At 43.5% G+C, this 16,641-nt stretch overlaps 1 protein-coding gene across 4 annotated transcripts in view; it reads left to right on the forward strand.

Annotated features, from left to right (window-relative positions):
- The window catches only part of STYK1 (serine/threonine/tyrosine kinase 1), a 76,978-nt gene that overhangs the window by 57,715 nt on the left and 2,622 nt on the right, over nucleotides 1-16,641 (forward strand). For all 4 annotated transcript variants that reach the window (XM_063961832.1, XM_063961834.1, XM_063961833.1 and 1 more), the window contains 6 exons: nucleotides 2,741-2,980; nucleotides 5,663-5,844; nucleotides 8,684-8,767; nucleotides 10,756-10,964; nucleotides 13,010-13,050; nucleotides 13,447-13,543. In XM_063961832.1, the coding sequence (XP_063817902.1) occupies nucleotides 2,741-2,980; nucleotides 5,663-5,844; nucleotides 8,684-8,767; nucleotides 10,756-10,964; nucleotides 13,010-13,050; nucleotides 13,447-13,543 (853 nt within the window). The remainder of the gene's footprint in view (nucleotides 1-2,740; nucleotides 2,981-5,662; nucleotides 5,845-8,683; nucleotides 8,768-10,755; nucleotides 10,965-13,009; nucleotides 13,051-13,446; nucleotides 13,544-16,641) is intronic.

Raw genomic sequence — 16,641 nt, forward strand, 5'->3', positions numbered from 1 at the left:
ATGCTCTGATAGAGGACAGGACCCCACTAGCCCTTTGGGGAGACAGAGGGAGAGTTTGCCAGCACACACCAAAAACGCTATAATTATACAGGGACAACCTTTATATAAGTGTTTTTCCCTTATAGCATTTTAATATATATATACATATCGCCAAATAAGTGCCCCCCCTCTCTGTTTTAACCCTGTTTCTGTAGTGCAGTGCAGGGGAGAGCCTGGGAGCCTTCCGACCAGCATTTCTGTGAGGGAAAATGGCGCTGTGTGCTGAGGAGAATAGGCCCCGCCCCCTTTTCGGCGGGCTTCTTCTCCCGTTTTTCTGAGACCTGGCAGGGGTTAAATACATCCATATAGCCCCCAGGGGCTATATGTGATGTATTTTTAGCCAGAATAAGGTACTATCATTGCTGCCCAGGGCGCCCCCCCCCCAGCGCCCTGCACCCTCAGTGACCGCTGCTATGAAGTGTGCTGACAACAATGGCGCACAGCTGCAGTGCTGTGCGCTACCTTATGAAGACTGAAGAGTCTTCTGCCGCCGTTTCTGGACCTTCACTTTTCGGCATCTGCAAGGGGGGTCGGCGGCGCGGCTCCGGGACGAACCCCAGGGTGAGACCTGTGTTCCGACTCCCTCTGGAGCTAATGGTGTCCAGTAGCCTAAGAAGCCAATCCATCCTGCACGCAGGTGAGTTCACTTCTCTCCCCTAAGTCCCTCGTAGCAGTGAGCCTGTTGCCAGCAGGACTCACTGAAAATAAAAAACCTAACAAACTTTTACTCTAAGCAGCTCTTTAGGAGAGCCACCTAGATTGCACCCTTCTCGGCCGGGCACAAAAATCTAACTGAGGCTTGGAGGAGGGTCATAGGGGGAGGAGCCAGTGCACACCACCTGATCCTAAAGCTTTTACTTTTGTGCCATGTCTCCTGCGGAGCCGCTAATCCCCATGGTCCTGACGGAGTCCCCAGCATCCACTTAGGACGTCAGAGAAATAATTGTAAAAATATATTTTATAAAAAGAGTAAGGGGCCTATTCATCACCATCAGCATTCAAGGATGTGGAAGTGAGGTGATAAAATCGCCCATATTCGCACATATTCGCACTGCAATAATTGATTACATTGCATGGATGTATCAATTATCGCATGTAGGGACAGATCTCTATCCCTGCAATGACACTCCGCAGCATCATCAGGGTATTTTTTTTCCGGAAAAATACCCCGATGTCCTGCTATGCATGCACTGCCACTGTTGACATCGCCGCTACAGCCGGGTCGACCCCCTGTCACGACTACTCCCCCCCGCAGGTCATTATACTTACCAGTCCAGGGAGCTGGTGATCGCTGCTCCTGCAAGGCTGCCGGGCGCCGGATCCTGTGCACTGTTGTGACCTCCGGTGCTGTAAAATGAGCTGCCATTTTGCGGTGTCACTTTACTGCACCAGGGGGTCACAGTGCAGCACATAGAGGACCCGGTGCCCGGCAGCCTGCACCGGAGAACCGATCACTTGCTCCTGGACTGGTATGATTTTTCTTATGCTTTTTGTTTTTTGTTTTAAACAGTGATCAGCTTGTGTGTCTGTCGGACACACAGAGCTGATCACCGGAGCCTGGTCTCCACATAGCTTTCTCTGCCAGGGGGCAGAGAAATCTAGGCAAAGGCTGCAGATCGCAGTGCTGCCCTGTGTTTTTGCCACAGGGCACACTGCAGTGGGTTTTTTTTTTTTTTTGTTATTTTTTTAATTTTCTGTGAATTCGGCCACATCGCATTTCCCGTTGTAAGTATGGGAAATGCGATGTGGGTTACTAAAAAAATTCCAATCAAAGGGTTTGGAGCAGCTGATTTATCAACGAGTTTTATCATATGCAACAAGTTTTAAAACCTGTTGCGTATGATTAATGGGTGCTCCAGCCAATCAGCTCCCAACTGTCATTTTTCAAACACATGACAATTAGGACTGCACAGGTGGGGCTTCAGCGCAGTCCAAAATTCAAATAGGGGAGTTGATTGGCTGAAAGACCATTTATCATGCGCAACGAGTTTGAAAACTCTTGCATATGATAAAATTGATTAATAAATCAGCCTCTTAGTACATACACCCCTAAAACTTTTATTTTACATAGACAATAATATGTTCATGTATAACTATGTCTATTATTTTTATTTGTATTTTATATATGCAAGTGAAACAATAATGTGAATGAAGCAATAGCTCCCTTTTCCAAGTGATAATGTCCCATTTCCTGCTAATATACGGTTTATACAACACTATACAAGATAATTAGTTGCAGTTTTCTAAATGTTGCCAGTAAATATTCCATATATTGGTTAGAAAAGTTACCATAGAGATATTTGTTTGTAGTCTAGTCTGACGCTCTTTACGAATCAGTGTCCCATGATAATGCCGGTTCTTGTTTGCTGCTATTGGTCACCAGTGTAGAATTCCTTGGAAACAGGAAACCTCATTCAAAGCAGCCAAGATACCAATGTAATTAGAGACTAGCAGGAGATTTATCAAAGCTTCTAAAAAGAAAAAGTTGGGTTATTTATCAATCAATCATATTCTACAGAAGCTTTCATTTTATAGAATGTACTACTATAGATAAGTGAATCTGATTGGTTGCTATGGGCAACAACTCCACTTTTGCTCTTTAGGAGGTTTAATAAATCTTCCCAGTCGTCCTTCATGAATTAAGAGAACATTATATTATGCACAGATTCTTACTTGTAATTCTTTTGTTTCCTAAATGCAGATCAGCTGTTCCAGGACAGCAGCAGAGGTGTCAACTTAGGGATCTCTCTAGAAGAAATGTCAATGGAGACTGTGCTGAAGTCACGAGATCCCAGTTTGTTGGCTCTAGAGACCCCATGGGAGAGTATCAGCAATCCCCTACAGCCGATAGGGGAAGGAAGGTTTGGTCCACTTTATAAGACAGTGCTGACAGGAAGAGATGGAAGTCAAGGCAGAGATGTTGTTGTTAAACAACTGAAAGGTAGGTCCACAAAATACCTTATCTGATTAATACATCTCGTATGTGTCAGTCTCACATCTGCATATATGTGTGCGGATAACAACAGAACCAATGATTGCTCTGTGCGTGGCCATCAGCAGATGACACTAGTTGACCATATGTGTTCCTGATGCTCACGTGCCAAGTGGGAAAGCCACCACTGCTTCCCGCACTCCTCAATGCTTCAAAATCCTCTGCCATGTCTGCGGTCACAGAAGTTAGCTTAGCGCAACAGCTGAGCAGAGCTGTATTAACTGTAATAACAAATGTATATAACATCGCTGTGCCCCAAATATGGATCACGGAGGCCCTATGTACATAAGTTATAGCCAGCCAGTATCATATTTATAGTTTTGTACTTATGATCCGCTATTTTTTACTTTTTGTATAGTCTGTGCTTTGGCTGGGCAACACAAGTAGCCCAGAATCACTTTTACTGTATGTTATAATGGGTCACATGGGTGTGTAACCTCTTTATATAAATATCAGCCTGATAAACACATAGCAGGTTGCTCCCTGTAGCACACTTCCTGAAAGTATTTTATGAAGGGTGTAGGAGAAAGACAAACATGTTGCCTATCCTATTATTCAGCACTTACACTTTTATGAGACTGATCTATGTTTGCTGCTGTGATGGTTTATGGTGGTCCAAAATTGCCGAATTGGCCACGTACAAGATGCACTTGTCAGATTACAGCAACTTATTACTGCAGCAAACAATGATTAGGGCTACAGAAGTAGCATAGGCAAATGCAGGGGGAAGGTTCCAGTTGCCACTTAACCCCACCCCCATTCACCACCACTACCACCACCACCAGCACCACACAAACACCCACTCATCTACAGAGGCTCAAGTCATGTCCACAATTGTAGTATATAGTGCCTTGTTCGGCTGTGATCGCATCTGGCCAGTTTTCTGCCAAGTGCCTGTACCTATCTGCACATGCGTGGGCAGCCAATGCGATCACATTGATGCAAACGCCTCTGCTGATTGACAGACAGAGGCGGTCAGGGGCAGCGTCATGGCATTGGGTGGGCAGCGATGCGGCATTGCGGGCCGTGGTGTTGGAAATGGGGTGGGTTAGGGGCGGCCGCGCCACATCATAAGTGGCTGCTACAACGCAAAAAGTGGCGACTGTCCGATTGCCTTCGCAGTTAGGCTACGGATCGCATTGCTGTCCGCCATTAGCATGCTGGGCGGCCTTGCCCTGTGCTAGTGAGTGATAGTAGTTGCAGTTTTGGTTTAGCAAAACTGCAACTGCAACTGAATAAGGCCCATAATAGGATTTTAGTAGAGCTATGGGGGTCATTCCGAGTTGTTCGCTCGCTAGCTGTTTTTAGCAGCCATGCAAACGCTATGCCGCCTCCCGCTGGGAGTGTATTTGAGCTTAGCAGAAGTGCGAACGAAAGGATCGCAGAGCGGCGGCATAATTTTTTTGTGCAGTTTTAGAGTAGGTCTATACCTACTCAGCGCTTGCGATGACTTCAGACTGTTCAGTTCCTGTTTTGACGTCACAAACACGCCCTGCGTTCGCCCAGCCACGCCTGTGTTTTTCCTTACACGCCTGCGTTTTTTCGAACACTCCCTGAAAACGGTCAGTTGATACCCAGAAACGCCCCCTTCATGTCAATCACTCTGCGGCCAGCAGTGCGACTGAAAAGCTTCGCTAGACCTTGTGTGAAACTACATCGTTTGTTGTAATATTACTTAGCACGTGCGCATTGCGCCGCATACGCATACACAGAAGTGCCTTTTTTTGCCTCATCGCTGCACAGCGAACGAAAGCAGCTAGCGATCAACTCGGAATGACCCCTTATGTCCACAACATGCAGTATAAGGGACATAATGCAGCTGCTGTGCATGTCCAATAGAAGCAGCTTCTGCTATGATTGCTGTGTGTGTGGTTCTGAACACTCAATCAGCGCACCGAATCGGAGAGAATAGAGAGCAACTGCCAGCAACAAGAGAGAGGCGTTTTACCATTAGGTGTGAGACAGTGTGCTTAGAAAGCTCAAATCTGTTTCCTCCTACTGGTTATATTTATTATGGGATTTTTAACTATTTTCTGACCACTTATATTATTTATTTGAGGTAATTATATCTCATAAAGAAAGTTAGATTTTTTTACACTGAGGTGGAGATGCACTAACCCTTGAAGACTGATAAATTGCACAGTTATAAAGTGCCAGACAATCAGCTCCTAACTGTCATGTCACAGGCTGGGTTTGATAAATGACAGTTAGAAGCTGGTTTATTGGTATTTTATTACCATGAAATGTATCACTTTTCAAGGCTTAGTACATCTGGTCCTTGTTCTCTATGTAGAGCTGGCACTCAGAAATAAACGTATTATATTGCTATGGATAGTTTGTATGAAAGGCAGTGATAATATTTTTATTACATCCAATGCACCCCCAAATCTATTACGTATACTCTGACTCCCAAACAATTCTGGGCCTCAAGCATCTGCCTAGGCTGTCCCAGCACTTGCCCACAACATAAGTAAAATCAATGGCAGGAAATTCTCAGTAGCTGATACAGTGCGTGTGTGCATCTCAGTACATTTATCTCTCCTGTCACTTTTCTCATTATTGCATTTGTTTACTTTTCCTTTCTACCTTATTTATAACTACAAATTTGTAAGTCAAATTTGATTCCCCTAGGCACCGCTGAGCCAAATGATGTCCGTGATTTCCTGCAAAGGGCAGAATTTCAGTTGTGGTTGGGCCCACACCCTCACCTGGTGGAGATTATAGGGTGCCGCTCTGAGGCAAAGCCATTTTGCATGGTGCTGGAGTGCGTGCAACCAGGATCATTTTTGCAGTTTCTCTGGAACTGCCGTAAGGTGAGTAGAAGCCACCAAATGTATTCCTAAAAGGCAACTTTGCTTTAGAACATATTTAAAAAATAGAACTTTCACCCTACCTGCCACATTAGCAAATAGATGATGCTAGCGTTCATGAGCTTCTTCATTTTGCTAAGTACTTTGAAAGCAGTGCCCCCGCCAATGGTGCTTTTAAGCTGTGAATAGCAACTATTTTCAGGAAACACCCGGCCAAGTCTCTATCCCTATTTGAACTTGTGATCATAATAAAAAAATGTTTTATGTTGTTTGTTTATACAGGTGTTGATTTGTTCTGTACACAGTTCCAGTTTTACAAGCCCTTTTACTTACCATCTATATAGAGAAAAATCTTTTAACCTTTTTATGTGTTTAATACTGTGCAATAATAAAGAGATTACGTTCTATTATAGAAGTATGGGGCAGATGTATTAACCTGGAGAAGGCATAAGGAAGTGATAAACCAGTGATATGTGCAATGTGATAGACACCAGCCAATCAGCTCCAATATGTAAATTAACAGTTAGGATCTGATTGGCTGGTGCCTTCTCCAGGTTAATACATCTGCCCCTATGTTCTCTATGGCCTGTTTCTGAGTCAAACACTTCTGTGGCTGTTTTTCCCTTTGGTTGCTGCATTGTACTCACTTTCATATACTAATGCAACAATTGGCTGGACTGAGGGGGTTAGTCAGAGATGGGTGCAGATCATACTTGCCTACCTGACCCTCTCCATGAGGGAGAAAATGCTCTGTTCCTGGACTCTCCTGGTAATGTATGATCACCATCACCTGTGGTGAAACACCTTTCTTATCAATTAACTAGCTCACCACAGGTGATGGGATTCATACATTACCAGGAAGTATGGTGCAGATTTTACTCCCAGAGCACAGTCTGTGTCCATATACCCACATGCTGGGGGCCGCCCAGCACAGGGCAAGGCCGCGCAGCATGTGTGGCACCGCCATGTGATGCATTCGCAATTTAATTGTGAAGGCATTGAATAGAGGTAGACCCCTGCCTTCATAACCTGGCTGCGTAGACATAGGAATTACAGGCAACGTCATTGGCTGGCCCCGGAAATGGCCATGACACCCCTGCGTGGCCTGATCTCCTCCCAAAAATAAAGCATCTGCGCCCCAGGATGCCCATCACCTGTCAATCATCATGGCATCGTATCCTGATCATGTCATCGCGATCGCATGGTGAAGGGTAGGGCATACTTACTATTGCTGGTGCGCGTGCACAAACCCTATGGATGCGACCACTTCGTGCGAACACAGTGGCTGCGTCCAACTCTGACTAAAGCCCTAAGTCGCAACTCTGTGGGTCTAAAAGCGCAAACCTGTCCCACCCACTGTTCTAGCATCCGTAGCTGTCATCATCACGCATGCACCTACAAGTGACTTGGGACACATTGTGTGGTGCTAACGCACACTCTGCCTTATTCAGGTTGCAATTTTCTCAATCCTGCTTCTGCGAAAAAACGTATGTGAAGAGCCACCCAGAAAGGAGCACCACCACTGCATTTGCAAATTTGCGTATGCATAAGTGCAATGTATACACAGAAAATAAGAACCATCGACCACCATTGACAATACTGGTTGACCCATGTGTATGCAAGATTGACAGAAAGAGGGCGTTTGTGGGTGTCAACTGACCGTTTTCTGGGAGTGTTTTGAAAAACGCAGGCGTGTCCAAGCGTTTGCAGGGCGGGTGTCTGACGTCAATTCCCGGGACCAAAAAGACTGAAGTGATCGCAGTGGCTGAGTAAGTCCAGAGCTACTCAGAAACTGCGAAAAACTTTTTTGTGCCGTGGGCTGCAAAAGTGTTCGCACACTTGCAAAGCGAAAATACACTCCCCCATAGGCGGCGACTATCTGATCGCAGCACAGCAAAAAGATGCTAGCGAGCGATCAACTCGGAATGACCCCACTTGTCTGTTAAGCATTCCATACAGCTCTGGTTGAATACAACTGTAGTGGATTGTGCTTGAAATGATTTACATTTGTTATTGCATACTGGACCTGATTCACGTTTGTAAGCTAAACAATGTTGCACTGCAGGTGGGGCAGATGTAACATGTGCAGATAATTTTAGATTTGAGTGCGTTATTTTGTTTCCGTGCAGGGTAAATACTGACTGCTTTTGCATGTAGCTCACAAATGTTAGACAGCTTTTTTTTTACACTGCAATTTCGATTTCAGTTTGAACACACCCCACCCAAATCTAATCTCTCTCTGCACATGTTACATCTGCCCCACCTGCAGTGCAGCATGGTGTTGCCCAGTTGTGTGCTTTTTTACTTTGCTTACAAACCTGAAGGAGGCCCATTGTACCATGTGTCATTATCCATTATCCACTGGCGGCACTGCAGAATCAGATATAATAAAGATCAGTTACAAGCTATAGAGCTATATATTAGCCACATACATCCTTTTTGTACAAATGCCTGTATTTTTCCGCCTCATGCATAAAAGGGATCACATTTAGCTGTGCAGTTTAAGGGCCTTATTCTAGTTGTACACAATGCTGATACTCACGCATACGGTAGATGGTTTTTCTATTGATTTGGAGTCTATATTACTCCAAATCAACCGGCACTCCATGTTTGAGAACAGCTGATCCCGGTGCCCAGTGCAATGGCATACACTCCTCCAAAGAAAGCACGGCACTCGTAGGGACTCCTTTCCAACAGGTGTTTTAATCAAGGTGTACAAACCTGTTTGTACACCTTGATTAAAACACCTGTTGGAAAGGAGTCCCTACGAGTGCCATGCTTTCTTTGGAGGAGTGTATAATGTGTGTGTGTAAAATTAATTTTTTTTTTTTTTTTTTTTTAGGATGTCATATCAATGGATGGGCTACTCTATGACATCACCGAGTGCCAAGTTTACATCATTGCACTACAGATACTTTCAGGGCTGGTACGTGTAACACATTTCTGCAAGTCTTGTATTGTTCAATTTTACATTTGTCTACAGGGGTTCTGTATGATTGCTGGCGCATGTGATATACTGATGCCGGCAATCCTGATAGTTGTAATCCCGACAGGGGGGAGGTAAGAGTGTTAACCCCTCTCCCCTGCCCCTCCCTCCTAAGTGTCTAAACCTAACCTTCCCCCGGAGGTACCTAACTCTAATCCACCCTCCCCAAAGCCTAACTCTAATACCCCCAGCAGCATAACCCTAAGGTAGTATTATGAGATGGCATAGTGTAGGCTATAGTGAAGAGGTAGGTTGTGGGAGAGCTTTTAAAAATTGAAAGTTGAGGGAGCATCTGGTCAGGTGTAGTAGTGCAAACCTTAATTTGGGTACAGCGCGAGAGAGGTCTTTGAGGCGGAAGAGAGAGGTGGTTATCAGAGAGGAGATGTAAAGGCCAGAGGCAGATCTAAGAGAGTGTCAATGTATTTGCGACACAGTCAGAGAAATATGAAAGGATGGGTTGGTGAAGGTGAAAGTGAGGAGCTTGAACTGAAATCTGGAGGTAATGGGGAATGAGTATTGGGATTGCAGAGTGTTGCTGTGAATGTGGAGCAGCAAGATATGAAGATCAGTCCTGCCACTGCATTTTGGATGGTTTGTAGAAGGGAAGGAAAGGCGAGGGGAAGCCCAGATAGTAGCAGTTAGTTTAGGTGGGAGATAATGAGAGGATGTATAAAGGTTTGGTAACATCTTGAGTAAGAAATTACCATATTCTGGAAATGTTTTGAAGGAGGAAGGGACAAGACAGCGCAATAGACTGGATTTGTGGAGTGCCGTGAAGGTGGATATATAGAGTATATAAACAGAAATGCAGAATGTTGTCTGCATATTAAGGCATTCTGAGCTTTCCCGTTTCCCCATATGTTATTGAATGCACCCTCTTCTGCTTTGGAAATCAGTTTGTACCAGGCCGTTACCATTACCAACAAATAGTGCCAGCCATTTGGTGGATTAACCAATATTGAAAATGAGTATTTGGACCGACCATTCCCCTGTCACTAGCTATTGTGCATGCCATTGCAGGGTTTCTCCCCCCCCCCCCCCCTCCGTCTCTCTCTCTCTCTCAAACTCTTGGCACTACTGCAGAGCACACCTTCCAGTACTTTGGGTTTCCTCTCTGCCTCCAGGGGACACAACTGAGCTTGGGGTCTTGTCAGGATGTGCATCTACCCAAGGAGAATCTGTTGCTGTGTCTAAGGTGGGAGAGTAGGGCTGGGCTGCATGGAGCAAATTGTAGGAATGTCAGACAGTAATTGTTGGGGTTCTATGTGCAGTCTGCAGGTAGCTGCCTATCCCATCAGTCATCAGCCAGGCTTCCTCTTTACCCCCCACTTTCTGCCAGGATTAGGGGGGGGGGGGGGTGTCTTCCTGAGGAGGCTCCCACATTATCAGCATTACCGGGAACTTTTCTGAATCCTTCCTCAGGATTATTTGTGGCAGTGGGAGGAAGCTATAAGCGGTGAAGGTGTACATGCCATCCAGCTCTACTGCGTTTGTCCTAGACAGACACAATGGCGATTTATATAATAAATGTATGTCATGATACATTACAAATTAGTGTACAGTAATTGGTTTAGCCCACAAAACACAGGTACGCTTAAATGTGTTCTGAAAAGGATCCCCCGTACTTGTAAAATAATTTAAGCAACAAACAAATGGGACACACCTGCCCTTTGGTGCTTAGAGCAGTGAGTTGCCAAACTGACCCTATATGTATTGACTGCAGCTAGATCACAGACTGGGATCTGTTAGTGCAGTCTTCTCTTTTGATTAAGCCAATAATGATACTATCAAATTTAATATACTTACTGTAGGTCATTTAGGGACTGCACGGGTTGCAACATTATTATTATCATTGCACATGTTTCACTTAGTGGATATAAGCTCCAAATCTCTGCTAATGACTTACATCCACTGTGTTTCTCCCACAGGAGTTCCTGCATGAGCGTGGTCTGGTGCATGGGGATGTAGCAGCTCGGAACGTCATCATCCATCGGAATTTTACCACAAAACTCACTGGTCTGGGTGGGGCCTCTGAAATGCATTTTAGGGGATCCTTTCCCAACCGACGTCCTACCCCATTGAAATGGATGTCTCCTGAACGCCTCCTTCACTTACCTGTTGCAGACAAATCTGATGTGTGAGTTCTCATCAGCTTCACACTAATGTATTAAGACCCAGAAAGTAGGATACATAAGATGATCTAAATAATCTTTGGCTTATTCAGTATAAAAAATGAACTGCAGTTACCTGCATTATGTATAATTGTTATCCATAATTCCTACCACTAAGTTTAAATCTGTGGCATAGAAAACAAATTACACATACATATGCTCATATCCATTTCCATAATCAGCATACCTAGGGGCCTTTTCCATTATCAGGGTTTTATTACTCCTAGAGCACATGTGCTGCATACGATCAACTAGCTCAGAGATTCCTAAACTCGGCCCACAAGACACCCTAACAGTCCAGATTTTCAGAATATCCATGCTTGGCCACAGGTGACATAATACTACCTCAGTAAATCTGTTTTAACCATCTGTGCTGAACCATTGATATACTTAAAACCTTGACTGTTAGGGTGCCTTGAGGACCGCGTTTGGGAACCTCTTCAAAATAGTTCTATCACTGACCAGCCCATTATTTGGTAGGTGTGTTACTCTTTTCCTGAAACAATACTTTTGGGAATCTCATGTATGCCATAAATAAGTAATCACAACAAAGATATATGGGGATCGTTATCAGTCCAAGTGTCAGTTGTATGGTTTCATATCTTAATTGCATTGGACTCTTTTTTTTAATAAGTTGCTTCATAATCATTAGTGCTCAAGGTGGACATTTGTAAACATCTGGCTCAGATCAGGCTTTATCTCAGGTAACCTAGAGAGCCCTGATCTATCCACCTCCTCCAATCAGAAGGAGGTTAATTAGACTCTCCTAAAACTGCTTCCATGTTGACGCAATATAACAAATGCACAGCAGTAAGGGCCTAATTCAAGGTTGATTGCAAAACAACATTTTCCTCTAATGGGCAAAACCATGTGCAGTGCAGGTGAGGCAGATAAAACATGTGCAGAGAGAGTTAGATTTGGGTGGGGTGTGTTCAAACGGAAATCAAAATTGCAGTGTAAAAATAAAGCAGCCAGTATTTACCCTGCACAGAAACAGTATAACCCACGCAAATCTAACTCTCGCTGTATATGTTATATCTGCCCCACCTGCAGTGCACATGGTTTTTCTCATTAGAGGAAAATGTTGTTTTACAATCAACCTTGAATTAGGCCCAAAGTACATGACAGCTCATTGCTTCATTGTGCTGGATTTACAATGACTTTTGATGCTGACATGCATCTCTCTCCAGCAAGCATGTATGTATGTATGACATTTAAGGAATTATATTCGTCAGTTATACCACTTTGTAGGCACATTGTATCTCCTATGATAACATGAATACGTTAAGGGAAACATATAACATTTACCACATCCCCATTTACATAATACTTTTACTAACCACAATCTTGTGAATGTTTTACTTTATATATACTGAACTGTCAGTGTTGGTAAAACACAAGTACTGTACTGTACAAATTAAATAACTTTTCACAAGTGTACATAGAGAAGGGTTCAGTATGATTTACCGATGGATGGAATGCCGGCTGTCAGTATACCGACAGTGGCATCCTGTCCTTCAGAATCCCAACAGACCCCCATTAATCCCCCTAACCCTCACCTTTTCCCTATCCTTACCCTAACCCTCCTTTGTGGGTGCCTAACCCTAAACCTCCCCAGTGGTGCCTGACCCTAACCCCCCACCCCCTCCCCGATCACTAACCTTCCCATTCCTGCTCCCTAACCCTATCTCCCCTTCTCCTGCCTAAACCTAAAACACCCCTGCGGCCGGACGTCAGCACATCCTGCTGTGAAGACGATTGGGATGCTGGCTGTCGGTAATGTGACGCCGGTATTGCATCCTCCCTCAGGATCCCGGCATCGGTATATTGACCAGGATCCCATCTGTCGGGAAGCTAACATCTTCCCATAGAGGAGAATATAACAATTATGGTACAATATGTAGCAATACTGTAGTTTACTTAGTAAATGTGAATCTTTATCCTGTTTTCAGCTTAGTTTGTATAGATAATGCACTATTTGTTTACTATTATTTATCTTGCTTTCTTTCAGGTGGTCCTTTGGAATTCTCCTGTACGAGATTATAACATTGGGTAAGCAGTGCTCATCCGTTTACTGTAACCACAGAAGAGGAAAGACATATTATTGTATTAGAATAGCTTATTCATGAGCGTGCTATTACTCTTGTATATGTATGATGTTCTCAGATGTAAGATAAACTAAGTTCTAGCTACCGGCTGGCAATTACTGGAACTACAAACTATTTTATTTCAGGGTATTTCAACTGGAACTCATGTACCAACATAGGTTGTGTCCTGAATATATACATCTACGGGGACACATACAGTAGGATGATTATGTGTCAAATAGGTTAATTGTACATGCTTTAGGAAATCACCAGAATATGACTTACTGGGGGTTAGTTGAAAATCAAAATTGTGAAACAAAGATCTACTGTATATGAATATGTTTTATCTGTTGTACTTTAGGTGCTCCCCCATACCCTGAGGTTCCTCCTTCCCAAACCTTGCAACACCTGCAGCGTGGTAACATCATGAAGAGACCGTCCAGCTGCAAACAAACTTTGTAAGGATCAGACTCTTATCGTTGGTTTTATATATCCTGTATTAATTTTCCCATTCTATCTGTTTATTTTCTTCAAATTAATTACCTTCTAATATTTTATGCTGGGTATGCACTGGACAATATATCAGCCATTCTAGCGTATGGACAATATATTGCTAACAGGTCTGCTGGTGTAGACAAATGATATGTCTGTGAACAATGTCATTCGCAGACATATTGCTTTGGCTTTTCAGCACAGCCGATGGCTAATATATCTTCAGATATACAGTATCAGCGCATATGACTGTGTGTACGGGGAGTTCGCTGACCATCTCTGCACTTGCTGCGTATGGCTGAAGTCACAGCTGGGCGGGCAAATTCAAATGCCTGGCTGGGATGCAAAACCGACACAACGAGCAGCCAATCGGTAAGTGTATATGCTTACCTGGGTCATCCGCTCTGTCAAGTTGTGACGGTATGTAACCAGCCTTAACGTTTAAGTTCATTTTCACTTGTTAATAGTAGAACAAATATTAATTTCATCACTCGTAAGTAACTTTTCATCAAGTTATGTGCACTAGCAAATGTGGATATTCTTAAACAAATATACATTTTGCCATTACCTTGTATTTAGTATTCTTTTTATATAGAGATGAGCGGGTTCGGTTCATCAAGATCCAACCCCCCCCCCCCCCCCCCCCGAACTTCACGTGTTTCACACGGTACAGAGGCAGCCTCGGATCTTCCCGCCTTGCTCGGTTAACCCAAACGAGGCCGAACGTCATCATCCCGCTGTCGGATTCTCACGAGATTCGTATTCCATATAAAGAATCGCGCGTCGCCGCCATTTTCACTCGTACATTGTAGATTGAGCGGAGAGGACGTGGCCATGTTCTCTGCCTGAAAAGCTCCATATCTGTGCTCAGTGTGCTGCATTGTGGTGACCACCAGTATATTATAGTAGTACAGTACAGTAGGCCATTGCTGTTTCTTGCAGCTCCGTGTCAGACTCAATTCTAGTATCCTGATCAGTGCTCAATATCTGCTGCATTGTTGTGTGACCAGTATATAGTAGTACAGTGCTGCATTGTGGTGACCACCAGTATATAGTAGTACAGTACAGTACAGTAGGCCATTGCTGTATCTTGCGGCTCTGTGTCACTTCTAGTATCCATATCTGTGCTGCATTGTTGTGACCAGTATATAGTAGTACAGTGCAGCATTTTGGTGACCACCATTATATAGTAGTACAGTACAGTTGGCCATTGCTGTATCTTGCAGCTCTGTGTCACTTCTAGTATCCATATCTGTGCTGCATTGTTGTGACCAGTATATAGTAGTACAGTGCAGCATTTTGGTGACCACCAGTATATAGTAGTACAGTACAGTAGGCCATTGCTGTATCTTGCAGCTCTGTGTCACTTCTAGTATCCATATCTGTGCTGCATTGTTGTGACCAGTATATAGTAGTACAGTGCAGCATTTTGGTGACCACCAGTATATAGTAGTACAGTACAGTAGGCCATTGCTGTATCTTGCAGCTCCGTGTCAGACTCCGTTCTAGAATCCTGATCAGTGCTCAATATCTGCTGCATTGTTGTGTGACCAGTATATAGTAGTACAGTGCAGCATTGTGGTGACCACCAGTATATAGTAGTACAGTAGGCCATAGCGTTATCTTGCTGCACCGTGTCACTTCTAGTATCCTGATCAGTGCTTAATATCTGTGCTCAGTGTCAGTGCTGCATTGTGGTGACCAGTATACTACAGTACAATAGTCCAGTGCTGTTCTCTCTGCTCAGTGTCAGTTCTCTGTAGTATCATCAGTGATCAGTATAATCAGTTCTCAGTATAATCAGTGAGCTGTTAGACGTGCGCCCGTTTTCCGCCATTAGTGCATTGGAATTTAGACAATTGATGAAGTTATTGTGTCCCCGGTACAAAATCCCATCTAGATTCCACTTCACTAGGCAGGCGATAGCGAGATTTTACCAATTAATATCAGTGATTTATAATTATTAATTACAGTGATCTTGCCAAATAATTCCTGTGATTTTGTCATTTTCTTCCAGTGATTTGGACCAATAATACCATTGATTAGAACAAATAATTCCTGTGATATTGAGGTGTTTGTTTCGCTTAGCTTAGCCATCCAGCGACCACAGTGCACCTCTTTTTCTCTTTTCTTTGCATCATGTGCTGTTTGGGGACTATTTTTTTAAGTGCCATCCTGTCTGACACTTCCGTAAATGTCCAGTGGTACTGCCATTTGCTATAATTCCCGACATTACTGCCATTTAATTCCAGTGATTTTGTAATTTTCTTCCAGTAAATTGGACCAATAATACCATTGATTAGAACGAATAATTCCTGTGATTTTGTCATTTTCTTCCAGTGATTTGGACCAATAATACCATTGATTAGAACAAATAATTCCTGTGATTTTGTCATTTTCTTCCAGTGATTTGGACCAATAATATCACTGATTAGAACAAATAATTCCTGTGATTTTGTCATTTTCTTCCAGTGATTTGGACCAATAATACCATTGATTAGAACGAATAATTCCTGTGATATTGAGGTGTTTGTGTCGCTTAGCTTAGCCATCCAGCGACCACAGTGCACCTCTTTTTCTCTTTTCTTTGCATCATGTGCTGTTTGGGGCCAATTTTTTTAAGTGCCATCCTGTCTGACACTGCAGTGCCACTCCTAGATGGGCCAGGTGTTTGTGCCGCCCACTTGGGTCGCTTAGCTTAGTCATCCAGCGACCTCGGTGCAAATTTTAGGACTAAAAATAATATTGTGAGGTGTTCAGAATAGACTGGAAATGAGTGGAAATAATGGTTATTGAGGTTAATAATACTATGGGATCAAAATTACCCCCAAATTCTGTGATTTAAGCTGTTTTTGAGGGTGTTTTTGAAAAAAAAACACCCGAATCCAAAACACACCCGAATCCGACAAAAATTTTTAGGGGAGGTTTTACCAAACGCGTCCGAATCCAAAACACGGCCGTGGAACCAAATCCAAAACCAAAACACAAGACCCGAAAAATTTCCGGTGCACATCTCTATTTTTATAGTACTCCTTCAGTCCTACATAAAGATGTGTTTAATGGA

The sequence above is a fragment of the Pseudophryne corroboree genome, chromosome 3 (genome assembly GCF_028390025.1).
Source record: "Pseudophryne corroboree isolate aPseCor3 chromosome 3, aPseCor3.hap2, whole genome shotgun sequence".
Lineage (NCBI taxonomy): Eukaryota > Metazoa > Chordata > Amphibia > Anura > Myobatrachidae > Pseudophryne > Pseudophryne corroboree.